At 42.4% G+C, this 21,392-nt stretch overlaps 1 protein-coding gene across 1 annotated transcript; it reads left to right on the top strand.

The window, feature by feature from the left end:
• Positions 1–648: 648 nt before the first annotated feature.
• PSMD3 (proteasome 26S subunit, non-ATPase 3) lies at positions 649–19,204 on the top strand. Its single transcript, XM_040436483.1, has 12 exons — positions 649–835; positions 3,571–3,761; positions 3,856–3,993; positions 7,114–7,250; positions 11,832–12,022; positions 13,167–13,270; positions 13,675–13,789; positions 15,499–15,618; positions 16,189–16,292; positions 16,464–16,619; positions 16,856–16,906; positions 18,566–19,204. The coding sequence occupies exons 1-12, from the start codon at positions 718–720 to the stop codon at positions 18,641–18,643; spliced, it is 1,503 nt and encodes a 500-aa protein (XP_040292417.1). The 5' UTR covers positions 649–717; the 3' UTR covers positions 18,644–19,204.
• The last annotated feature ends 2,188 nt before the right edge of the window (positions 19,205–21,392 follow it).

Here is a 21,392-nt window from a genome sequence, read left to right as displayed (position 1 = left end):
AACTTTAGAACCCCGAACTTAAAACACAAGTTCGCTCAACACTAGACATGTTCTATTTTTTATTTTTTTTGGCGGAATAGCCTTTTGCGCACAGAGTCATTTCCGTTTGTTTTGTTTTTTTGCAGCCCCATTGAAGTGAATGCTTCCACAAAAAAATGGAACAGACACGGGAAAAAAACGTTTGTGTGCATGAGCCGTATGTCTACAGGACAACACTGTCCTGGCCAGGATGTAATATGTGTGCTGCAACTGTGAGCCCTGCATTGCAAAAAATCCAACTGGATTTTTGGGGACTCCCGCCCTGATCCCACACATTTCTAAGGGATCACCCTACACTGTAATCCAGCCTAACCGTGCAGATTGTCATCCAGGGCTTTGGGAAAGCCGAGTACAAACTGTAAATTCAGACCTATCGCTCAGCTAGCGTTAGATTCATTAAATGCAAGCAGTAAATGGTCCTTATCGTCTTCCCTATATGCAGGGTGTACAGGCAGCAGCTGGAAGCCTCGCTACATTATTATTTTTACACAGTCACATTTAGCCGCTCGCAAGCTCGGCTCAGTGACTCAGCAGACCCCGCTCGATGCAATCGACAATCCACTACGGAGCCTGCGCGTCCCTTCCCAGCATCCTTTGCGCCACGGCTTGGCCTGAGACTTGCCAGTCATTCCTGGACCGGAAGAGGAAACCGTCCTCAGTAAGCACCGGGTTCTTACCATGAAGGAGGCTACAGTTAAACGGCGAGAACCGGAGGATGTTGAGATGAAGGAGGAGGAACCAGCTGCCGTAACCGGAGAGGGAGGGAAGAAGGAGCTGGATAGCGTGACCCTGGAAGGTAAATATGTCCCCCTGTGTATAAACCCCCGTGTTATGGTGGGTGTCATCAGAGGCCTCGGTGTACTGTGCAGCCTTCCTATATGCCTGCGCTGGTTGCAGGGTACACAGTGTGCACGATAAACCCCTTAGGGACTGGGGAAATAGTTTTAGCTTTTGTGATCGGACTTTGTGAGGGATTTTACACACACTGGTTTATCTGTTTTAATACATATAAATCCTCCCAAATAGGATTTCTTCCTCAGTTCCTGTGCAGCTAAAACACTGGCCGGGTCCTGTTACATGGGGCGCTGCTGTATACTTCTGTCTGCTCCGCTCCTCTATTACTGAGCTGGCATTTACATGTTGTCCATAATGACATCACTTGATCGCGGTAGAAGTTATGTCCATCAGCAGTGATTGGCGGCCGCAGCCGTGTGCCGTGATGTCATCATAGACAGCGTGCACATTATTATTTTTTATAGCACTATTAAAAGGGGTTGTTAGAGATAATTAAAAATCTCAGACAACCTCTACAATGTCTTAAAGGGAACCTGTCACCTCCAAAAACCATCTGAAGCCGCCAGCAGTACCCGACAGTAGCCAGCAGCGTGTTTCCGACGATAATTTTCTTCCTGAAGGCCGATGCGGCTAAAGCTCAGAAAACGTTCTTTTATCCCCTGGCGGTGTTCCGTGAAATTTCCCCACCCTCGTCACTTCCTGTTGTGACATGGCCGCACCAGACATGACGTTCTCAGCTTTGGAAGGAGATGTGCCGCGCAGGCGCACAACGACGGGGTAGGGAAATTTCACACCAGAGTTGGGGAGAAGGGGCCACCTAATGCGCTTGTGCCTTACCTCTCAGATGATCAGACACAGTGCTTGCGCAGTGAGTGGTAGGGAGATTTAACAAAACAAATGGCCATCAGATCTCCCTACCCCCACACTGTGCAGGCGCGGTGATCGGATGTTCGGTATAAGAGATCTCCCTGTCCACTGGTGCGCACGCACAGTGTATCCCGACGGGAGTAGTTAGCTGCGCTTGCGCAATGGCCCGTAATTTTTCCCTACCCTCTAACTGCTGCTGAGGCTCCCGGAACATGCGCAGTGTCGGCCGGTGTCCGAGAGGCAAGGCGCAAGCGCATTAGGTGGCCTCTTCTTCCCAACTCTGGTGTGAAATTTCCCTACCCCGTCGTTGTGCGCGGCACACCTCCTTCCAAAGCTGGGAACGTCATGTCCGGTGCAAGTGACGAGGGTAGGGAAATTTCACGGAACACCGGCGCGCTTCTCTAGTCACGCTTTGACTGGCAGTTTGGCTGGCTTTGCCGAACTCTCTGCATAAGCGCTGTCAGTCGCAGGGAAGGGGGTGTGGTTATCTTGACTTGAAGCAAGGAGGCCGCTGCCCCCTTGACTTCAAGCCTGACTAGAGAAACGCGCTGGCAGGGGATAAAAGAAAGTTTGCTGAGCTTTAGCCGCATCGGCCTTCAGGAAGAAAATTATCGTCAGAAACTACACGCAGGTACTGCTTGCGGCTTGTGATGGTTTTTGGAGGTGACAGGTTCCCTTTAAAAGAAAGCAGAGAGAGATTACCTGGCGCAGTAGTTCAGGGTAAAATTAGATGGGCAAACGAGATAGGAAGGTGACGGATGTGGATCTTGTAGTAGTCTAGGTGGTAGATGATGACATGTGAAGTGCAAGCAGGATAGAGGGGATATTAGAAATGAGCTGAATGTGACGGGAATTGTTAAGGCCTTGGATTTGTGTTTGGAATGACTGGGCGGAACTGAAGGTTAAAGGGAGTCTGTCACCTACATAACATGTTTTAAACTGATGATATAGCTCTGTGGGAGGCAGATCCATAACACTGATGGTACCCATGTTTAGTTTTTCAGAGCCTCCAAAGTACCTAAAATGAAGTTTTAAAAATATGCAAATTACCTATCGCAAGTGCCCAGGGGCGGAGAGTGTGCTGCAAGTGCCCATTGCTCCCCGCCTTACTTGCTCCTGACTCCTCCCCTCTGTATCGTCCGGCCAGCCCTGTATCCTTGCTGGGTAATTTTCGTCTCCATTCATAATCCAGAGCCTGTGCGCTTTACCGCCGGGCCCGTTACGTAACTGGCGCATGCGCACGGCATATCCGTATGCCTCTGTGGGCAGAGGCATACGGATATGCCGTGCGCATGCGCCAGTTACGTAACGGGCCCGGCGGTAAAGCGCACAGGCTCTGGATTATGAATGGAGACGAAAATTACCCAGCAAGGATACAGGGCTGGATGGATGATACAGAGGGGAGGAGTCAGGAGCAAGTAAGGCGGGGAGCACTGGGCACTTGCAGCACGCTCCGCCCCTGGGCACTTGTGATGGGTAATTTGCATATTTTTAAAACTTCATTTTAGGTACTTTGGAGGCCCTGAAAAACGAAACATGGGTACCATCAGTGTTATAGCTCTGTGGGAGGCAGATCCATATTATCAGTTTAAAACATGTTATGTAGGTGACAGACTCCCTTTTAAGAAGTTTCTCACTGGGAGATCATTCACCCTTTTGTTTTAACACTCGCACCCGTGCAGAACGCAAATTTATGGCATGCCATGTAGACACAGATATGGTGATTTCTGCTGGGTTAGAGGGAAGCGAAAGTGATGATATCCCTACTAATACCCCGAGCAGATGCCTGTAGCCTTTAATTACAATGTGTCAGGGGCTCTGCCATGCTAAAGATGTTTCATATTTTACTGTCAATTTTTCCTGCTCTAGATATTAAGGAACATGTGAAACAGATTGAGAAAGCAGTGTCTGGTAAGGAGCCTCGATTTGTTCTACGTGCCCTGAGAGCATTGCCCTCCACATCACGTCGCCTGAACCCCAATGTCCTGCACAAAGCAATCAGTGGCTTCTTCACATCCAACCCTGCCACCCGTGACATGTTGCTGAGCTTCCTGGAGGAGGTGAGAGTGCAAGGAAAGATGTTTTGTGTTCGATTATTGCAAGTTTTCAGTGTTGAGGTCATCTTTTGATCTTTTTCTGCTTTCTTCTCATCAGCTAATGGACACTGAAGGTGATTTGCAATTCAGACCACGAACTGGCAAAGCTGCTTCAGCACCTTTGCTGCCTGAAGTGGAAGCCTACTTACAGTTACTTCTGGTGATATACTTGATGAACAGCAAACGTTACACTGAGGTGAGAGCACTGCATCTAGGATAAGTGTTTGACTGTCAAGACCATGCTGTGCTATACAGTTGTAAGCCAAGGCTCTTTAAATGTCCCTCATATTGGTCCAGTTACAATGTTCAACCCTTTAGTGACCACCCATACCTGTTTTTACAGCGGTCACTAAGGAGCCTTAGGCCAGGCTAACGCTTTTTTTTACGGTTGCCCAGTCTAAGCACTGCACGGGTTCCTCCGTGCAACGGGGAGCCGGGGCCCGCCTCTCGCATGACAGCCATAGCCCTGCTCTAACAGCCTGGACAGGCAGGAGTGCCGATCCGGGCTGTTTAACACTTTACATGCCACGGGCAATGGCGCTCGCCGCATGTAAAGTGCTGACAGAGGTCGCATTCTCCCTTTGTCTCTCATTGGCACCCCGCAAATGTGATTGCGGGGTACCGATGTGTGTGAAGGCAGGCTGGGGTCTTATGAAGGCCCCAGACCAGCCTTGAGTAATTTCCAGCAGGCTGCGCCTCTCTGTAAATATTATGTAAATTATCCCCTACAGTGAACGCCGTAAAAAAAAAAAAAAGACAGAATTGATAATTTATTCTTAGTTGCCACCAAAAAAAACATAATAACAAGCGATCAAAAACTTAATTTTCTCCAAAATAATACCAATGAAAAATACAAGCCTTCACACAACTCCATAGAAAGAAAAATAAAAAAGTTATGGGTCTTGGGAAGCAGTGATGCAAAAAATGTTTTTCCTTTTAAAAAAAAAAAAAAAAGGGGGGTTTTATTGCAAAAAAGTAGTAAAATGTAAAAAAAACTCTATGTATTAGGTATCACTGTAATCATAATGACCCAGAGAATAAAGATATTATGTTATTTATACCGAAAAATTAACACCGTAAAATTTATAATGTAAAAACGCAGTGGCAGAATTGCTGTTTTTCTCATCTCCCTCCCAGAAATAGTTAATAAACGTTAATCAGAAAGTTGTGTACCTCAAAATGGCACCATTAAAAACTACAACTTTTCCCGCAAAAAACAAGCCCTCATACAGCTATATAGACGGGGAAAAAAAGTTATAGCTCTTGGAACGCAACAATGAACACAGGAAGAAAAATGCTTGGTCAGTAAGGCCAAAAACAAGCTGGTCACTAAAGGGTTAAAGAAGCAGATTATTAGATATAGGTCTCCAGATTTTAAAGAAAGTCATAATCCTGCAGATTATAGATAAAATCTTCTTGTTAAAATAATCCACTTGCAGGAAAAATGATTGATATGTAGTTTACGATTTTATATGGTTATAATTGTCCAGTACAACGAGGCAGATTTACTAATTATATACATGGTGTAAACTTGAATTCACACATCCGTGGAACACTGTCTGTGAGATACCGGACTGGCATCCTGATTAGTGCAGGAGCGCACGGCCTCATTGGTTTCTATGACTCAATGTGCTTCGTGCCGTCGCCGCTGTACAGTAATACACTCGAATGATCTATACGAGTGTATTACTGTACGGCGGCGGCACAAAGCGCACAACGTCATAGCAACCAATGAGGCTGTGCGCTCCTGCACTAATCAGGATGCCAGTCCAGTATCTCACAGACAGTGTTCCACGGATGTGTGAATTCAGCCTTATGCCTCATGCAGACGTCCGTGTCAGTTTTGGATCAGTGGTAACACGAACCGTGTTTAATCCGTGTTTTTTCCTGTGACAGATCCGTGTTGGGTCCGTGGGTCCGTTTTTTGCTGTCCGTGTTACATCCGTGTCTCACTGACACTGAATAGCTGAAAAATAATTTTCAAAGCATTTCTTCTTAATGATCCGTGAAATACGGTTGCAACACGGATGGCATCCGTGTTTTTCACGGACCCTTAGACTATAATGGGCGTGAGGGATCCTGGAACACGGACCAAGATAGGACATGCATCCGTGCTGAAAACACGGACTGTGCTAAAACACTGATGTGTGAATACACACATTCAAATGAATGGGGACGTGTGCTGTCCGCGGAGAACACGTAACGTGAAACACTGACTTGTGAATTCAGCCTTCGACTTAAGCCTCATTCACTCGTCAGTGATTTCCATTAGTGGTTTTGAGCCAAAACCAGGTGCAGATATTTCCCTTATACCTGTGGAGGCTCCAAACTTGTTTTTGGCTCACAATCGCTGATAGAAATCGCTGACGTGTGAAGGAGGCATTAGTCTGTCTAGGCAACACATTTATCACAGTGGCTCCGGCTGGATGATAACTTTGGTGCATAGCTAGACACATTTGTCTAACTGCTGGTTGGCTTAGTCTGAGACAGGATTGTATGCCCGGATTGTGGCACAAATCAGACATAAAATGCTGCATATTAGGCCATACTTTTTTCACGCAGGTCACACACATTTTCTGTAAAACCATACCCCTTGTTGAACTAGGCCCAGATAATTCTACGCGCCTTCACACTAGTAAATGAGGGCTAATGTATGTTTTGTACAGCAGTGTAATTTTCAACATCTGCCTGGGACTTTATTATATTTGGAACTTTATTCAGCGATTCAATTGAAGTATCAAGGTCATTGGCACCATAATTCAATTGCATTCTCTGCTCCTTGGTGCTGAATTCATTAGGAACTTTATGGAACGCTGGCCTTTTATAAGAAAGATTTATTTTACCATTCCCTTGTCAAACAGGACTGAAAGAGCACTTTGTTAAAGGGGTATTCCAGCCAGATGCAATTATCACCTATGCACTGGATAGGAGATAAATCTTTGACTGGCTGGGGTCTGACTACTGGGACCTCAACAGGTTTGCTAGAATGCAAGATCCCCATTCCTCCCAGCTACAAGACCATGGCTAGGAGGAGTTTGAATATAGCATGCACATTGCTGCTTCACTCACAGCCAATGGCACTGAGGAACATGTGATCCCAGTGTTGAGACCATCTCTGATTTAGCATTAATCACTGATCCAGTGATAATTGCTACTGGCCAAAATACCTTTAATGTGTATACTGTACAGATCGTTATTTGTAATCCAGAAGTGAGGATTAACATATGCCTGCTTTCAAATCTGTAGTAATTGCACCCTTATTTTTTCAGTTTAGAATAATGAGGATTAAGATTTCCCTTTTCTGTATATATTTCAGGCACAGAAAGTGTCCGATGACTTGATGCAGAAGATCAGCCCGCAGAACCGGCGAGCTCTTGACATAATAGTGGCCAAGTGCTACTACTACCACTCTCGTATCTATGAATTCCTCAACAAGCTGGATGTTGTCAGAAGGTAAGTTATTATTGCATCCCAAATGATACTCTGCAGCAGTGCAGCCGCTTACGTTGCTCTCTATTGGCTGTTTTCAGCCATCATTGATGTAAACTTTCAACATTGCTCGTAGCGCGCTTGGCAAAGCTGTTCAGTTGAATGTAGATAAGACTCCCGTTATAGAGCTACTTTTCAGCTGATTGCCAAGCACATTATACAGAAACAAAAAATATACACTGCTCAAAAAAATAAAGGGAACACTTAAACAACACAATGTAACTCCAAGTCAATCACACTTCTGTGAAATCAAACTGTCCACTTAGGAAGCAACACTGAGTGACAATCAATTTCACATGCTGTTGTGCAAATAGGATAGACAACAGGTGGAAATTATAGGCAATTAGCAAGACACCCCCAATAAAGGAGTGGTTCTGCAGGTGGTGACCACAGAACACTTCTCAGTTCCTATGCTTCCTGGCTGATGTTTTGGTCACTTTTGAATGCTGGCGGTGCTTTCACTCTAGTGGTAGCATGAGACTGAGTCTACGACCCACACAAGTGGCTCAGGTAGTGCAGCTTATCCAGGATGGCACATCAATGCGAGCTGTGGCAAGAAGGTTTGCTGTGTCTGTCAGCGTAGTGTCCAGAGCATGGAGGCGCTACCAGGAGACAGGCCAGTACATCAGGAGACGTGGAGGAGGCCGTAGGAGGGCAACAACCCAGCAGCAGGACCGCTACCTCTGCCTTTGTGCAAGGAGGAACAGGAGGAGCACTGCCAGAGTCCTGCAAAATGACCTCCAGCAGGCCACAAATGTGCATGTGTCTGCTCAAACGGTCAGAAACAGACTCCATGAGGGTGATATGAGGGCCCGACGTCCACAGGTGGGGGTTGTGCTTACAGCCCAACACCGTGCAGGACGTTTGGCATTTGCCAGAGAACACCAAGATTGGCAAATTCGCCAATGCACCCTGTGCTCTTCACAGATGAAAGCAAGTTCACACTGAGCACATGTGACAGACGTGACAGAGTCTGGAGACGCCGTGGAGAACGTTCTGCTGCCTGCAACATCCTCCAGCATGACCGGTTTGGCATTGGGTCAGTAATGGTGTGGGGTGGCATTTCTTTGGAGGGCCGCACAGCCCTCCATGTGCTCGCCAGAGGTAGCCTGACTGCCATTAGGTACCGAGATGAGATCCTCAGACCCCTTGTGAGACCATATGCTGGTGCGGTTGGCCCTGGGTTCCTCCTAATGCAAGACAATGCTAGACCTCATGTGGCTGGAGTGTGTCAGCAGTTCCTGCAAGACGAAGGCATTGATGCTATGGACTGGCCCGCCCGTTCCCCAGACCTGAATCCAATTGAGCATATCTGGGACATCACGTCTCGCTCTATCAACCAACGTCACGTTGCACCCCAGACTGTCCAGGAGTTGGCAGATGCTTTAGTCCAGGTCTGGGAGGAGATCCCTCAGGAGACCGTCCGCCTTCTCATCAGGAGCATGCACAGGCGTTGTAGGGTGGTCATACAGGCACGTGGAGGCCACACACACTACTGAGCCTCATTTTGACTTGTTTTAAGGACATTACATCAAAGTTGGGTCAGCCTGTAGTGTGTTTTTCCACTTTAATTTTGAGTGTGACTCCAAATCCAGACCTCAATGGGTTAAAAAATGTAATTTCCATTTTTTTATTTTTGTGTGATTTTGTTGTCAGCACATTCAACTATGTAAAGAACAAAGTATTTCAGAAGAATATTTTATTAACTCAGATCTAGGATGTGTTCTTTTTGTGTTCCCTTTATTTTTTTTGAGCAGTGTATTTCCACCCAAACTTTGGTTCCGGGCACTGTATAGTTGGAGCGATTAGAATTAACTAATCTAACCGTTTATGTTGGTATCCTTGTTTAAAGTGCCTCTGATTTTTGCTATTACTTCCCACACTTTGAAAAAGCATGTGAAGGACTTTCGGTAGTTTGCGGATTTTAATGTACTATTGCATTAAGGTGATCATGTGGATGCTCTCAATATGCCAACGTAATTGCTGGAGGGAGCACAACTGTAATACATAGCGAAACTGTGTGTGTGATATATATATTACATTTTAGAAATACCCATCCAGCCCCCCGGAGAGCAAGAAGGAATAGTTAAAAGGGGGGGGGGGGAACACACTCCATTTACTACATAATTTTTGATGAATGTGCATTTTATTTGCCTTGATATAACCAGCTTTCTCAATGGAACAATATAAGCTCATCATATTTATCCACTCTATGGGTCCATTCACACATCCGTATGTGTTTTGCGGATCCGCAAAACACGGACACCGGCAATGTGCGCACGGGAGCGCACAGCATTATAGATTACAATGATGCTGTGCACATCGGGCCGCCCGCGGGGCTATTGTCCCTCACTCATACAATCTTAGTGTATATCTCGGAGGGCATATGGTCGTGTGCAAGGGCCCTAAATTTGATCCCGACAGTTAACCCAAGGTGGTAAAATCTCTTGTAGTCATTAAAACCAGCTCCAGCGTCACGGGAGACAGCCTAGGACTAGATAAAGGTCCACATGAGTGTGTCTTATAAAAGCCTGTTAGAGCATACCAGTGATATAGGTTCCTGATCATATTTCTGTGTACAGGCACAATATACCAACATACATAACTATGCCTGTTGTAAAAAAATAAAAATTTGATTATATAAAAAAAACTTTAAAAAAATATGCAAAACACATTTTTAAAAAAATTAAGTGTAATTTATTAAAAAATACATTATAAAAAGACCTCCACATGGTATCCCCATAACTGCCACAACATAAGAATATACTTGTAGTATTTCAGCAATAAACAACATATTTAAAAATTTGTTTTGCATTTTCTCTCTCAAAAATGTAACTCTATTATACATACCCCAAAATGATACACGGAGACGCTACATTTTGTTCTGAAAAAAAAAGAACCCATATTGCTACACTGATGCAGTGTATATAAACATTTTGTCTGGTCTTAAAGACAATAGAATGTCCGGTTTGTGAAGCTGTTAAAAATGTGCACTGTAATAACCTGCTACATCTGATCTCTTCTGGTATAGGAATGAAATGAAGGGAGTAATTCAAAGGGGATATCTGGACATTTGGCCTAATTAAGGCATGGTACTAACTTGTGGAGGGAAGGATTTTTATTTATATATTTATATATATATATATATATATATATATATATTTACATAGGACTTCCCTGATGCCTCAGTCTCCACTGAACAGGCTGTTGGCTCTTTTCATTGGGTCCTGACCATATGTGGCCACTTTTTTTTCCTGTTCAGCATTATAGTCAATGCAGTCAAACAGAAAATAAAAAGGTGCCACATCTGGTTGGGACTAGGGATGAGCGAATCCACTTCGGATGAAACATCCGAAGTAGATTCGCATAAAACTTTGTTCCAATACTGTACGGAGCAGGAGCTCCGTACAGTATTTGAATATATTGGCTCAGATGAGCTGAAGTTATTGCTTCGTGAAGTCTTGCGAGACTTTGCGCAATAACTTCATAAATTAATTTGTACTGTAAAAATCAATTTCCTGAACTCTGGTTCGGTTTCAAGTAGTTGGGACCCATACGGAAGAGCCTACAGTGTGCGTGCAACAGTGCAGCGGCATTGGGGGAGCAAGCGAGGGTCCTATGTAAAGGAGCTTCCCTCCACAAGTTAGCACCATGCCCTATCTAGACCAAATGCTTGAAGGACCCCTTTAAGTATTTCTTATTGCACTGAGCACAAAGCATTGTAGTTTTGTAGGATACAGTGTGTTTAAATGTATCCCCTAAGTGTGACTTTTGGAGATCATGATACAGGGGATGGACACAGAAAAGAGTGTATGGCTTTGGTAAATGTATGGAGGTCAGTCCTTTATAAGCTTTTATATGAATCTTACTGAAAGCAAACCTGTCACCATGAAATGCTGTGCAGTCTGAAGGCAGTTTGTTATAGAGCTGGAGGAGCTGAGCAGTTTTACATAAAGTTTTGTGGTAAACAATTCCGCAAAACTTGTAATATATTCGTTTACATCTCTGTCCTTTCAGAGCTCTGTAGCCATGGCGACAGTCATATCAGTGATTCATAGCATTCTCTGTATAAATGTGTGTACATGTATAGCTGTCATTCAAGACCAGGCACTTGGCTACTAAGCTCAGAAAGAGCAGAGGTGTTAATAAATAAATTTATACATTTCAAGTTTTGCTGGATCTTTTCCCATAAAACTATGTATGAATCTGCTCAGCTCCTTCTACTTTAATATTCTCTTTGCAGATTACAGTGCATTTTCATGGTGACAGGTTTTCAGTAGATAAACATTATCTTTGCCTGCTGCCTATATTCCGAGGATCAGCACTATTGGAAAGAATTTTCGCTTGAGCATAGCAAGTATTAAATGCTAGTTAAATTAGAAATATTTCTAAAAGTTATGGAAATCATAAAAAATTATTGTAAAAATAACAAACCTATATTTACTGAATCCAGTGGAAAACTACAAACAACGTAATTTATCTTTTAAGGTTTATTAGGAATCAGATGTTTGGTGACAAGGTATTATAAACTGTAACATTTTCCAGCTTCTTGCATGCAAGACTGCGCACAGCCACACTCCGGCATGATGCAGATGGACAGGCCACGCTGCTTAACCTGCTACTCAGAAACTACTTACAGTACAACCTGTACGACCAGGCTGAGAAGCTGGTGTCCAAGTCTGTGTTCCCTGAGCAAGCTAATAACAATGAGTGGGCCAGATACTTGTATTATACAGGTAAGTAGACCATGAAAGTTAGGACTAGAAGGTACCAAGGTTCGTTTTATGTTCAACGACACCATTGTTAGCATTCCTGCTTTCTAGATGTTCTTTGATTGTACCCAGGGCACCAGCTGTATGAAGACTTCACTTTAGTTGACGTCCTGTAAAACTGGCCACTGTATGTGACCTAAGGAAAGTAAATAGTAAACCCCAATGGAGCAGGATCGGAGGTGACTGGGTACATTCACTGTACAGTGTTGCATAAAGTAAATGTATAGGAGTCATGCCGTTACTGACACCAAAAAACAATAAAAAATGGAGAACTCAGGAATCATTTAAAATGATTCTCTTCCATTTCAACCTGAAACCCTAAATAATGCTAAAAAGGAAATACCAGATGTACTAGCAGGCATTACGTATGGCAACTATTTCATTCAAATACGGAATCTCGCAAACGGAATTCAAAACGCCAGTGTGAAAGTAGCCTTAGCCTTCTAACGTCCCCAAAAAATGAAATGGCATTCACAAAATTATCGATACATGAAGTAGACATATGGGGAATGTAAAGTAACTATTTTTGTAGTTATTACTATCTATTATAAAAGAAATTGAGAAATTGAAATTTGGAAATTTGCAACTTTTTCCACATTTTTGGTAAATTGTTTATTTTTTATTTTTTTATAAAAATGAAATTTTTTTTATTCAAATTTACCACCATCATGAAGTACAATATGTGACGAGAAAACAGTCTCAGAATGGCCTCGTTAAGTAAAAGCGTTTTAAAGTTATTACCACATAAAGTGACACTGTTCAGATTTGCAAAAAATGGCCTGGTCCTAAAGGTGAAAAATGGCAAGGTCCTTATAGGGTTAATAGCATTTGTTTTTAATTGATTTATTTTTGGTATATAAAAAAAAAAAAAGCTATATATCATGTAACATAACCAGGTGTACACAATTACTTCATGTATCCCTTTTTTTTCTTTTGTGTATTTGTTTTGGTTCATTGGCACCCATGTATCCACCCCTTGTTACTTTTTGACCTCTAACAGTAGAGGTTTCCTCGGTTTAATATGTAATATTCTTTTTGTAAGTCTCAGCAATCTCTATATTGTGCATCGTATTGCCTCTTAAACACACTACACAAAATCTTCCCTCAGGCCGCATTAAAGCCATTCAGTTGGAATATACTGAAGCAAGAAGGACCCTAACTAATGCCCTAAGAAAGGCCCCCCAGCATACCGCAGTGGGCTTCAAGCAGACAGTGAGTAGTTGATTTCTATGCATCTCCAAGTCGCCTTAAAACCTACCAGGAGTGTAGCTATAGTGGAAGCAGGGGAAGAGGCTGCTGCAGGGACTGAACTCAGAAGGGGTCCGTCTGGAGGGAGGACTGAAAGATTTTGTCAGAGCCCCCTCAACAGCATTATAAAATGACATTATATACAGTGACATGACATACAGTATAGACGTGTAGGAAACGGGTGGTGCAGCTGGTTGGCCTGGTCTGAGCGCTATCTTGACTAGGCACAGGATTGAGGGTTGCACGGGAGGAGGAGGGAGCTGGGGGGGTGGGGGTGATGTTCACAAATTTGCTGTGGGCCCAGTCAGTTTTAGTTACTCCACTGGATCCTACAATGTAAATATGTGCGTCTGATGCCGTCTTCTCAGGTTCACAAACTTCTGATAGTGGTGGAGCTGTTATTGGGGGAAATTCCAGATCGTCTTCAATTCAGACAGTTGTCATTGAAAAGGTCTTTAATGCCGTATTTTCTGCTTACTCAAGGTAAGTGATTCATCTACTTTTGGAGTCCTGTTATTGCTTTCTAGGAACAAGCTGCAGTTATTTTGAGTACATGTTGATTGCAAATCTGAATGTGTGCAATGCAAATCTCCAAGGTTCTGCTCTTGTGGTCATTAGTGATCCACCCACATATACATCATTATGCATTTCTTCTGCTGTCAGTAAACATACGTTAAAGGGCTTCTGTCATCAGATACTTCACAATTAAAGGATCCCACCTGTGATGTTGCGCTTGACAGTTGAACATGGTCTTGATCTCCTCTTCCTAGGTACCCGCATCCTTGAGAAAATTGTTAATATGCAAATGAGCTTTTAGGAGTAACAGGGACAGTGCTCCTAGAGGTTTCGCTCACTGCCCTTCATGCCATGCCCCCACCACTGACTCACAGGGCCAGGCAGTGAAGACATATTCATGCCTGGCCCTGAAGTCTTGCAGGAGCTCATCCAGTGGGCACACGGTACAGGTGAAATGGTTTTATTGTGACGTACCTGATAACAGAACCTCTTTAAAAGAAAATAATTTCTGAATGAAAAGCCCTTGTCAAAGATTCACTACACACAGACATCTTCTATACTAATGGCTCTTGCACACGACCGTATGGCTTTTTCAGTATTTTGCTATCCTTTTTTAACGGATCCATTGTTCCGCTATTTGTTTCCGTTGTGTTTTTACGTTTCCTTTCCGTAGTTCCGCAAAAAATCTCCGTATAGTTTCCGTATGCGAACTGTTTGCGGATCGCAAACAGAAACATAACATTTTTAATCATTAATGTAATGTACAGTAATGTGTTTTTAACAGTAAACATATGGGCAAAGTTGGCATGGATCCGCAAAAAACTAATGACATACGGATGTGTTCCGTATGATTACGTATTTTTTGCGGACCTATTGACTTAAATGGAGCCACGGATCGTTATTTGCGGGCAATAATAGGACAAGCGGAACGAATATACGGAAACGGAATGCATACGGAGTACATTCCGTTTTTTTTGCGGAACCATTGAAATGAATCTGCAAACGGAATCCGCAAAAACGGAACGGGGGAAAAAAACATTCGTGTGCAAGTGGCCTAATATTGTATCACATAATATTTACCAATTATAATGAGATTCTGACTTAAAGGGGTTGCCCGCTTTTAACTATTGATCGCATCGTCACCAATGAGCCTTTCCTTCTCTGCTCTATTTACCTGCTCGCCGTAGCAATTGCAGTGGTAAGCAGGTGTAATTGCAAGTATGGCATCCCCATTCACTGTTATGGGACAGCTCTGTAGTATTCACTTGAACAGACATATCTGTTCCCCATAATAGTGAATGGGGACGCCATACTTGGAATTACACCTGCTCACCACCGCAATTGCTGCGGCAAGCAGGTAAACTGAGCAGATGGTAGCGCTCGTATGAGCCTTCTCTTCAAACAAATGATCTGCGGGGGTGCTGGGAGTCAGACCCCTGACGATCAGATATTGATGACCTATCCTGAGGATAGGTCATCAAGAGTAAAAAGCGGACAACCCCTTTAAGTACAGGAAAAATAAGTTATTTACCCAACTGGTTTTTCCTTAATCCCTGATTGCAGGTATGTTTGAGATACCAGCTGATCATGCAGAGTATTCACATCTAGCAAATGAAATCTGTCCTAAGATTTCTGTTTCTACATCACATTTCCCAACAAGTTGTTTTCTTTTACAGCTGTGCGCACAGGCAACCTGTCCAAATTCAATCAGGTGCTGGAGCAGTTCTGTGAGAAGTTCCAGACAGATGGTACATACACACTCATCATTCGGTTGAGACATAATGTTATCAAGACAGGTATGTAAATGAAACCATTTAAGGATCAGGCATGTTGTCTGGCACAATCTTTTTACCCTCCACCCATTGAAATGAACATGTTTATCTCCTTAAAATATCTCTTGATATTTATGGGTAGTTGATACTTGTCAGCCAAACAAACTTTTGACCAACAGATTTCGGTTGTGTATAGCTAACAAGAAGCCCTTCTTTATGAACCAGAATGAAGAGCTCCTCTACTGGACCCGGAATATCCATTAATTACATTACATGGGCATTCATTTGTGATGCTGCATTTCAGGGGAACCTCTGGCCAGACACCTTTTCCTCCAGGGCTACAGGCTTATTGCCAAGGGTTAGAGAAGCTTTACCTGTGGTAATCAACCGATCTCTGGGCTAATATGCAGTCCTGCAAGGTCTTTTTAGAGACATTTTTAGGGTGAGATTTATCAAAACTGGTGTAAAGGAAAACTGGCTTTGTTGCCAATAGCAACCAGTCAGATTCCACTTTTCATTTTTCAGAGCTCCCTTATCTTTTATATCTGTCTGTTGTGTGTGCCTTTTTATAATATTGGTCCCCTTCTATTTTAGGTGTTCGTATGATCAGTCTGTCATACTCCAGGATTTCATTGCCTGACATTGCTCAGAAATTACAGCTTGACAGTCCAGAGGATGCAGAGTTCATAGTGGCTAAGGTTAGTGATTTTCAAAGACACAGCAGGGCAACTATGGCCACCCTTTTACATGATTTGTTCCAGCTTTATGGATGTAGAGTCAGTCAGGTACCTTACATGAACAGAATAATCTGTGGTATACAAACATCCAATAATACATTTCATGTTACATTTTCAAACTTTTTTTTGCAGGCAATCCGTGATGGAGTCATTGAGGCCAGTATTAATCATGAGAAGGGTTATGTCCAGTCTAAAGAGATGACTGATATCTATTCTACAAGGGAACCTCAGCTGGCCTTTCATCAACGCATTTCATTCTGTCTAGACATACACAATATGTCTGTCAAGGTAAAGATTGAGGGAGGGACACAAATATGCTGTAGATAAATTATGAAAAATTGAGTGTCAGCCTTATGTACACTGCGCTATATGTATGGATTGACGAGTAAGTGCCACTGTTGTGTGTGTGCGAGCACAATATTTTTTCAATGATCTTGCTGAACTATTTTCAGGAGCGTCTGTTGTTATGCCATTGTGCATGAATTGTGTAACTACAAATGCTTCTCTTCATTTTCATCCTATAGGCTATGAGATTTCCTCCTAAATCTTACAACAAAGACTTGGAGTCAGCTGAGGTGAGCATCACAGGGAAACTACAGGAGCACTGTCACAGGAAAGGTGGATTCTGTGGTTTAGTAAAAGATCTCTGATCTCGACAAGATTACATTTATGTCACATTTTCAATTCTATAATATTTTTAGTTATTGGCCCTTTGTGTGAGAGCACCACTCCTATATATCTAAAGCATTATGGCATATCCACAGGATATGTCAATCAATAGTGGAAATGAAAATGCTCTTTTAAGGACTATTGCCATTTATAAAGTCTTGTTGTTGTATAGCTGGTTGTACAACACTAGCATTCACCCTGAAGTTATTGTCTCTGTAGGATTGCCCCTTGTAGCTATATGAGGCAGTATAGTTTTTGGAAAGCCCTGGTGCTCATATATAGTAAAAAAAAAATAAAAAAATTTGGTTCCTGATTTTGGTCACTGGAGGTGTTTTTGTTTTTTGCATTTTCATTTTTCTTCCCTATCTTCCTTGAGCCGCAACTTTTATTTTTCCTTTCACATAGCTGTATGATGGCTTATTTTTTTGCGGGACAAGTTGTACTTTCTGTTGCCACAATTTAATATTGCAAACAACGTAGTGGGAAGCGGGGGGAAAAATTCCAAATGGGGTGAAAATGCAATTCCTCCACCATTTTACAAGTTTTGTTCCCACTGTGTTCTTTTTGCGGCAAAACTGACCTTCCTTCATTCTCTGGGTCAGTACGATGACAACGATACCATAAATGTATAGGTTTTTATGCCTAAATAGTGTAAAACCTTTTTTTACTTTTTTTTTTTGTCTTTACTGAGCTGTGTGGGGGCTCATTTTTTGCGAGACAATCTGTAGTTTTTATTGATACCATTTTGGAGTGTGTGACTTTTTGATCACATTTTATTTATTTTTTTAGGTAAGAGAAGTGATGAAAAACTGGCAAATTGTCAATTTTTACTCTCTTCCGTTTTTTTTCTACTGAAAGGGGGGTGATTTAAACTTCTTTTTACTTTTTTTTATGATTTTGAAGCTTGTGTTTGAGTCTACAAAATCCATTTACTGTTCTATTTTTTTTATAAATTTTTTTTATTCTGAACAATCGTGGATTTTATTTTTTTTTTACATCCATTATTCAGACAGAATTGCTAATTTCTTCAGAAAGACCCAGTGCATTAAAAATCAATTACCGGCATCCTCATTGGCCGCTGAGGATGCACGGAAGCGCGAGATTTTTTTTTTTTTTTTTTAAGCTTTTTAGATGCCGTGATCTCACTTGATCACAGAATCTAAAGGCTTTAATGACCGCCATCGACATTTTTGCCGGTCGCGGTCATTAGCCACGGCTCTCCGTGGAGACCCATCGGTGATGACACCTGCTGCATGCTTGAGCTTGCGCCATGTTTGCATTTCCTACCAGCGCCGTACATGTACAGTGCCGGTAGCGAAGATGTTAAATCCCTCCACTCCTGCACATGAATTGCAAGAAGACCAGATCTACAACTCCCATTACAAGTGACTAGGGGAGCAGATTCGAAACTCAGATGGGGAGAATGCTCTGTACAGCATCTAGAGAACAATACTTTTAGAAACCACTGCCTAAGGTGGGCTGTAACTTAACTCTGCCTGTATGTGACACTGACATGTATTCCTTTCTTCTTCAGTACCGTCACTGATATATCTTTCTCTCCATAGGAACGGCGTGAAAGAGAACAGCAGGATTTAGAATTTGCTAAAGAAATGGCAGAGGATGATGATGATGGATTTCCGTGACCCTCACTTTTAGCTATGCTTACACTTATGTTAAATTTATAATAGGGGTTTTGGTTTCATGCCATATTGGTCATTGTATAAACATAACTGCATGTCTATTCAGTGGAGAGTGGGACGCCTTTTCATATACACTGTGACAGAACCGCCAGCACTTACTGTGTTAGGCGGACTTATCACAATGTAGTTATGGTAGGATTTTTTTAAACAAACTACATCCTTCTTGTCTTAAGACCCACTCAAGGTTTCTAACTTTGACAACTGCACTGTATGAAGCCAACATTATATAGTGTATTAATGAGACCTGGCTAGCCGTCACTACTGAGTCTCAAACTTTGAGTTTATTTTCATTGTCTTGTAGTCAACTCCTGATATAATTCTCCTTAGTGCTTACATCAAGGTACACAAGGAAGAACATGGCCCATATTACAAATTGTCATTGACTTACAAATAGGATTTTGTTCAAATTTTTTTTTTTTTTTATCTGTAGGGTAAAGACATGTCATATTTTCAATTTGCTCTTTAGTAATTCATTAAAAGCTGTTTGTATCCAAATTGTATCTCTTTGATTTGCATGATATGACAAATAGCTATGTGTTACTGTAACTGGGGGTTAAATGCATCAGTTTGCATTAGATGTTAAGGGTACAGTTCCATGTAGAGGCTGAACGAACAAGTCCACACATTTTTTTATATTGGTTGTTTAAATTGAGTATTCCGGTTTTGCAATTTAATCAATTGACAGGAAACATCACACGTTATCGCTTACTAAAAGTGATTGTTTATCTATAATGCCCCGTTTTCCTGCACTCCATCATGGTCATGGGACATTTTTTCCACTGTGTTGGCTCCCTATCCCAATGGCATAACGTCTACATCTGAACCATGGCAAGTCTTGTTACAGACAAATTATTTGCAATGAACTCAAGTATAAAATCAAACACATTTTACAGTAAAACAGGAGAGGGGGGGGGGGGGTGTAGTTAGGCATGGAAGGATTGTTAGGCCCACCAGGAATCCGAGAATCATAGAGATTTTTTGGTGGGTCACAGTACACATATAGGCAATGGTGTGCTAAATTCGCTAGAGATCCAGGGCAGCCACTGGTTTAGGGCCTTGACTTTGAAATGGAGCGTTGGAGCGAATGCCACCTCGTGGTGCATATGTTGGTTTATAGCATGAACAACTTCCGAAAGCGGAAGGGTAATTCTGAGTTTCCAGTGCCTTGCCACTATGTTACGGGTGGCCGTTAATATATGTGCTGTGACCCATCTAGAGGCGTGGGGAATAAAGTGTAGGCCTATGTTGAGTACCTGTAGCAATAGAAAAATGAGCGGGCACTCATACACTTGGCAACCAAATTGGCATATGCAGAAAATATGTATTATTAAATCCCCATAAAATACAAGTAATAAAATTTATAAAAACAATGCAGCAATAATAAACATTACAATCACATATACCATGGTAGATATAATCGATACTATATTCGGTAGAAAATATATTCGATATATTGAATGGTAGAAAATTCTGTGTTAAAATATTCGATACCACTCAATAATACAGTCGATAAATTCAATGGTATATATCACACCAAAAACTTCAAGTATTGTCCAGATTTTATATATGCCGTTGTTGGGAAGGAGGAGGTATTTCCTCTAGAGCTCTATCCCAATTTGGGAAACTGAGTGTCACGTAAACATTGTAGGTGTGTTCACTGGGAGCACAATATGTTCATAAACTATGTTGAGTACCGCTAGTTCTGGAGTCAACACCAATGGAGAATCCTTGACCCTCTGAATCACGTCTTGGACTTTCTCCCATAGGGGGGATACCGAAGGGCAAGACCACCACATATGCGTCGGCGTTCCTCTCTGGCCGCCTCCCTGCCAGCAGAGAGGGGAATAATCAGCATTCATGCGTGCTAATCTGTCAGGAGTGAGATACCATCTCAATTTAATTTTTCTGTTTTGTTCTGCATGGTTGATGCAATGGGATGGCTTTATAGCCCAAAGGAATGCTTTGTGCCATTCTTCAACCGTAAATTTAGAGTTTAAGTTCCTTTTCCCATGCCTGCATATGTGGTGTCTTACCCCCCGATTGATTGGCGAGAAGAGACCTGTACATAATAGACAGTCCCCCTCTAACATTAGATGAGCTAGCTAGAAATTTAGTAGCCTCTAAAGGGAGTCGAGGGGAGGATCTTGAGCGAAAAGGAGTTGAGATGGCGAATTTGTAGGTACTGATAAAAATATTCGGTAGTGAGAATTTTTGGTGTAGCGACTCAAAGGGAAGCATAGTGCCTCCATCAAATAGATCTCCTAATTTATCCACTCCATGGTCCGCCCATTTAGATACTGTGAAGTTAGGTATGAGGAAGTCTATTAATGAGAGAGGGAAACGGGTGGTATCTAGGTGCGTTTTCAGGGAGGTATGATTTTAAAGGGAACCTGTCACCAGTTTTATGGTGTCCTAACTAAGGGAAACATAAATAAGTGACTGATTCTCTTAGCAGAATGCTGGGTCACTTTCTTTAATTGACCCAGTCAATCTGCCAACATCTTGTATTGAAAAGTCCCAGCTCATAATGATGAGTCCTGAATATTCATGAGCTCCTGACTCTCCCCACCCACCTGCTGCTGAATGACAGTTTGTTTCCATATGAACCAGCAGCAGGTGGGCAGGGGCGTGGCTATTGCTCTGAATTAAATATATACGCTGGACTCAATGACATCACGCCGGACTCCAATCA

The sequence above is a fragment of the Bufo bufo genome, chromosome 6 (genome assembly GCF_905171765.1).
Source record: "Bufo bufo chromosome 6, aBufBuf1.1, whole genome shotgun sequence".
Classification (NCBI taxonomy): Eukaryota; Metazoa; Chordata; class Amphibia; order Anura; family Bufonidae; genus Bufo; species Bufo bufo.
Note: the sequence above shows the minus strand (reverse complement) of the source record. Positions and strands in the feature narration are given on the sequence as shown.

Coding starts and splice junctions, on each gene's coding strand:
- PSMD3 (XM_040436483.1), top strand. CDS start 718: ATGAAGGAGGCTACAGTTAAACGGCGAGAACCGGAGGATGTTGAGATG. Junction 13,271..13,674: donor CAGTGGGCTTCAAGCAGACA/GTGAGTAGTTGA, acceptor CCGTCTTCTCAG/GTTCACAAACTTCTGATAGT. Junction 16,907..18,565: donor AAGACTTGGAGTCAGCTGAG/GTGAGCATCACA, acceptor TTCTCTCCATAG/GAACGGCGTGAAAGAGAACA.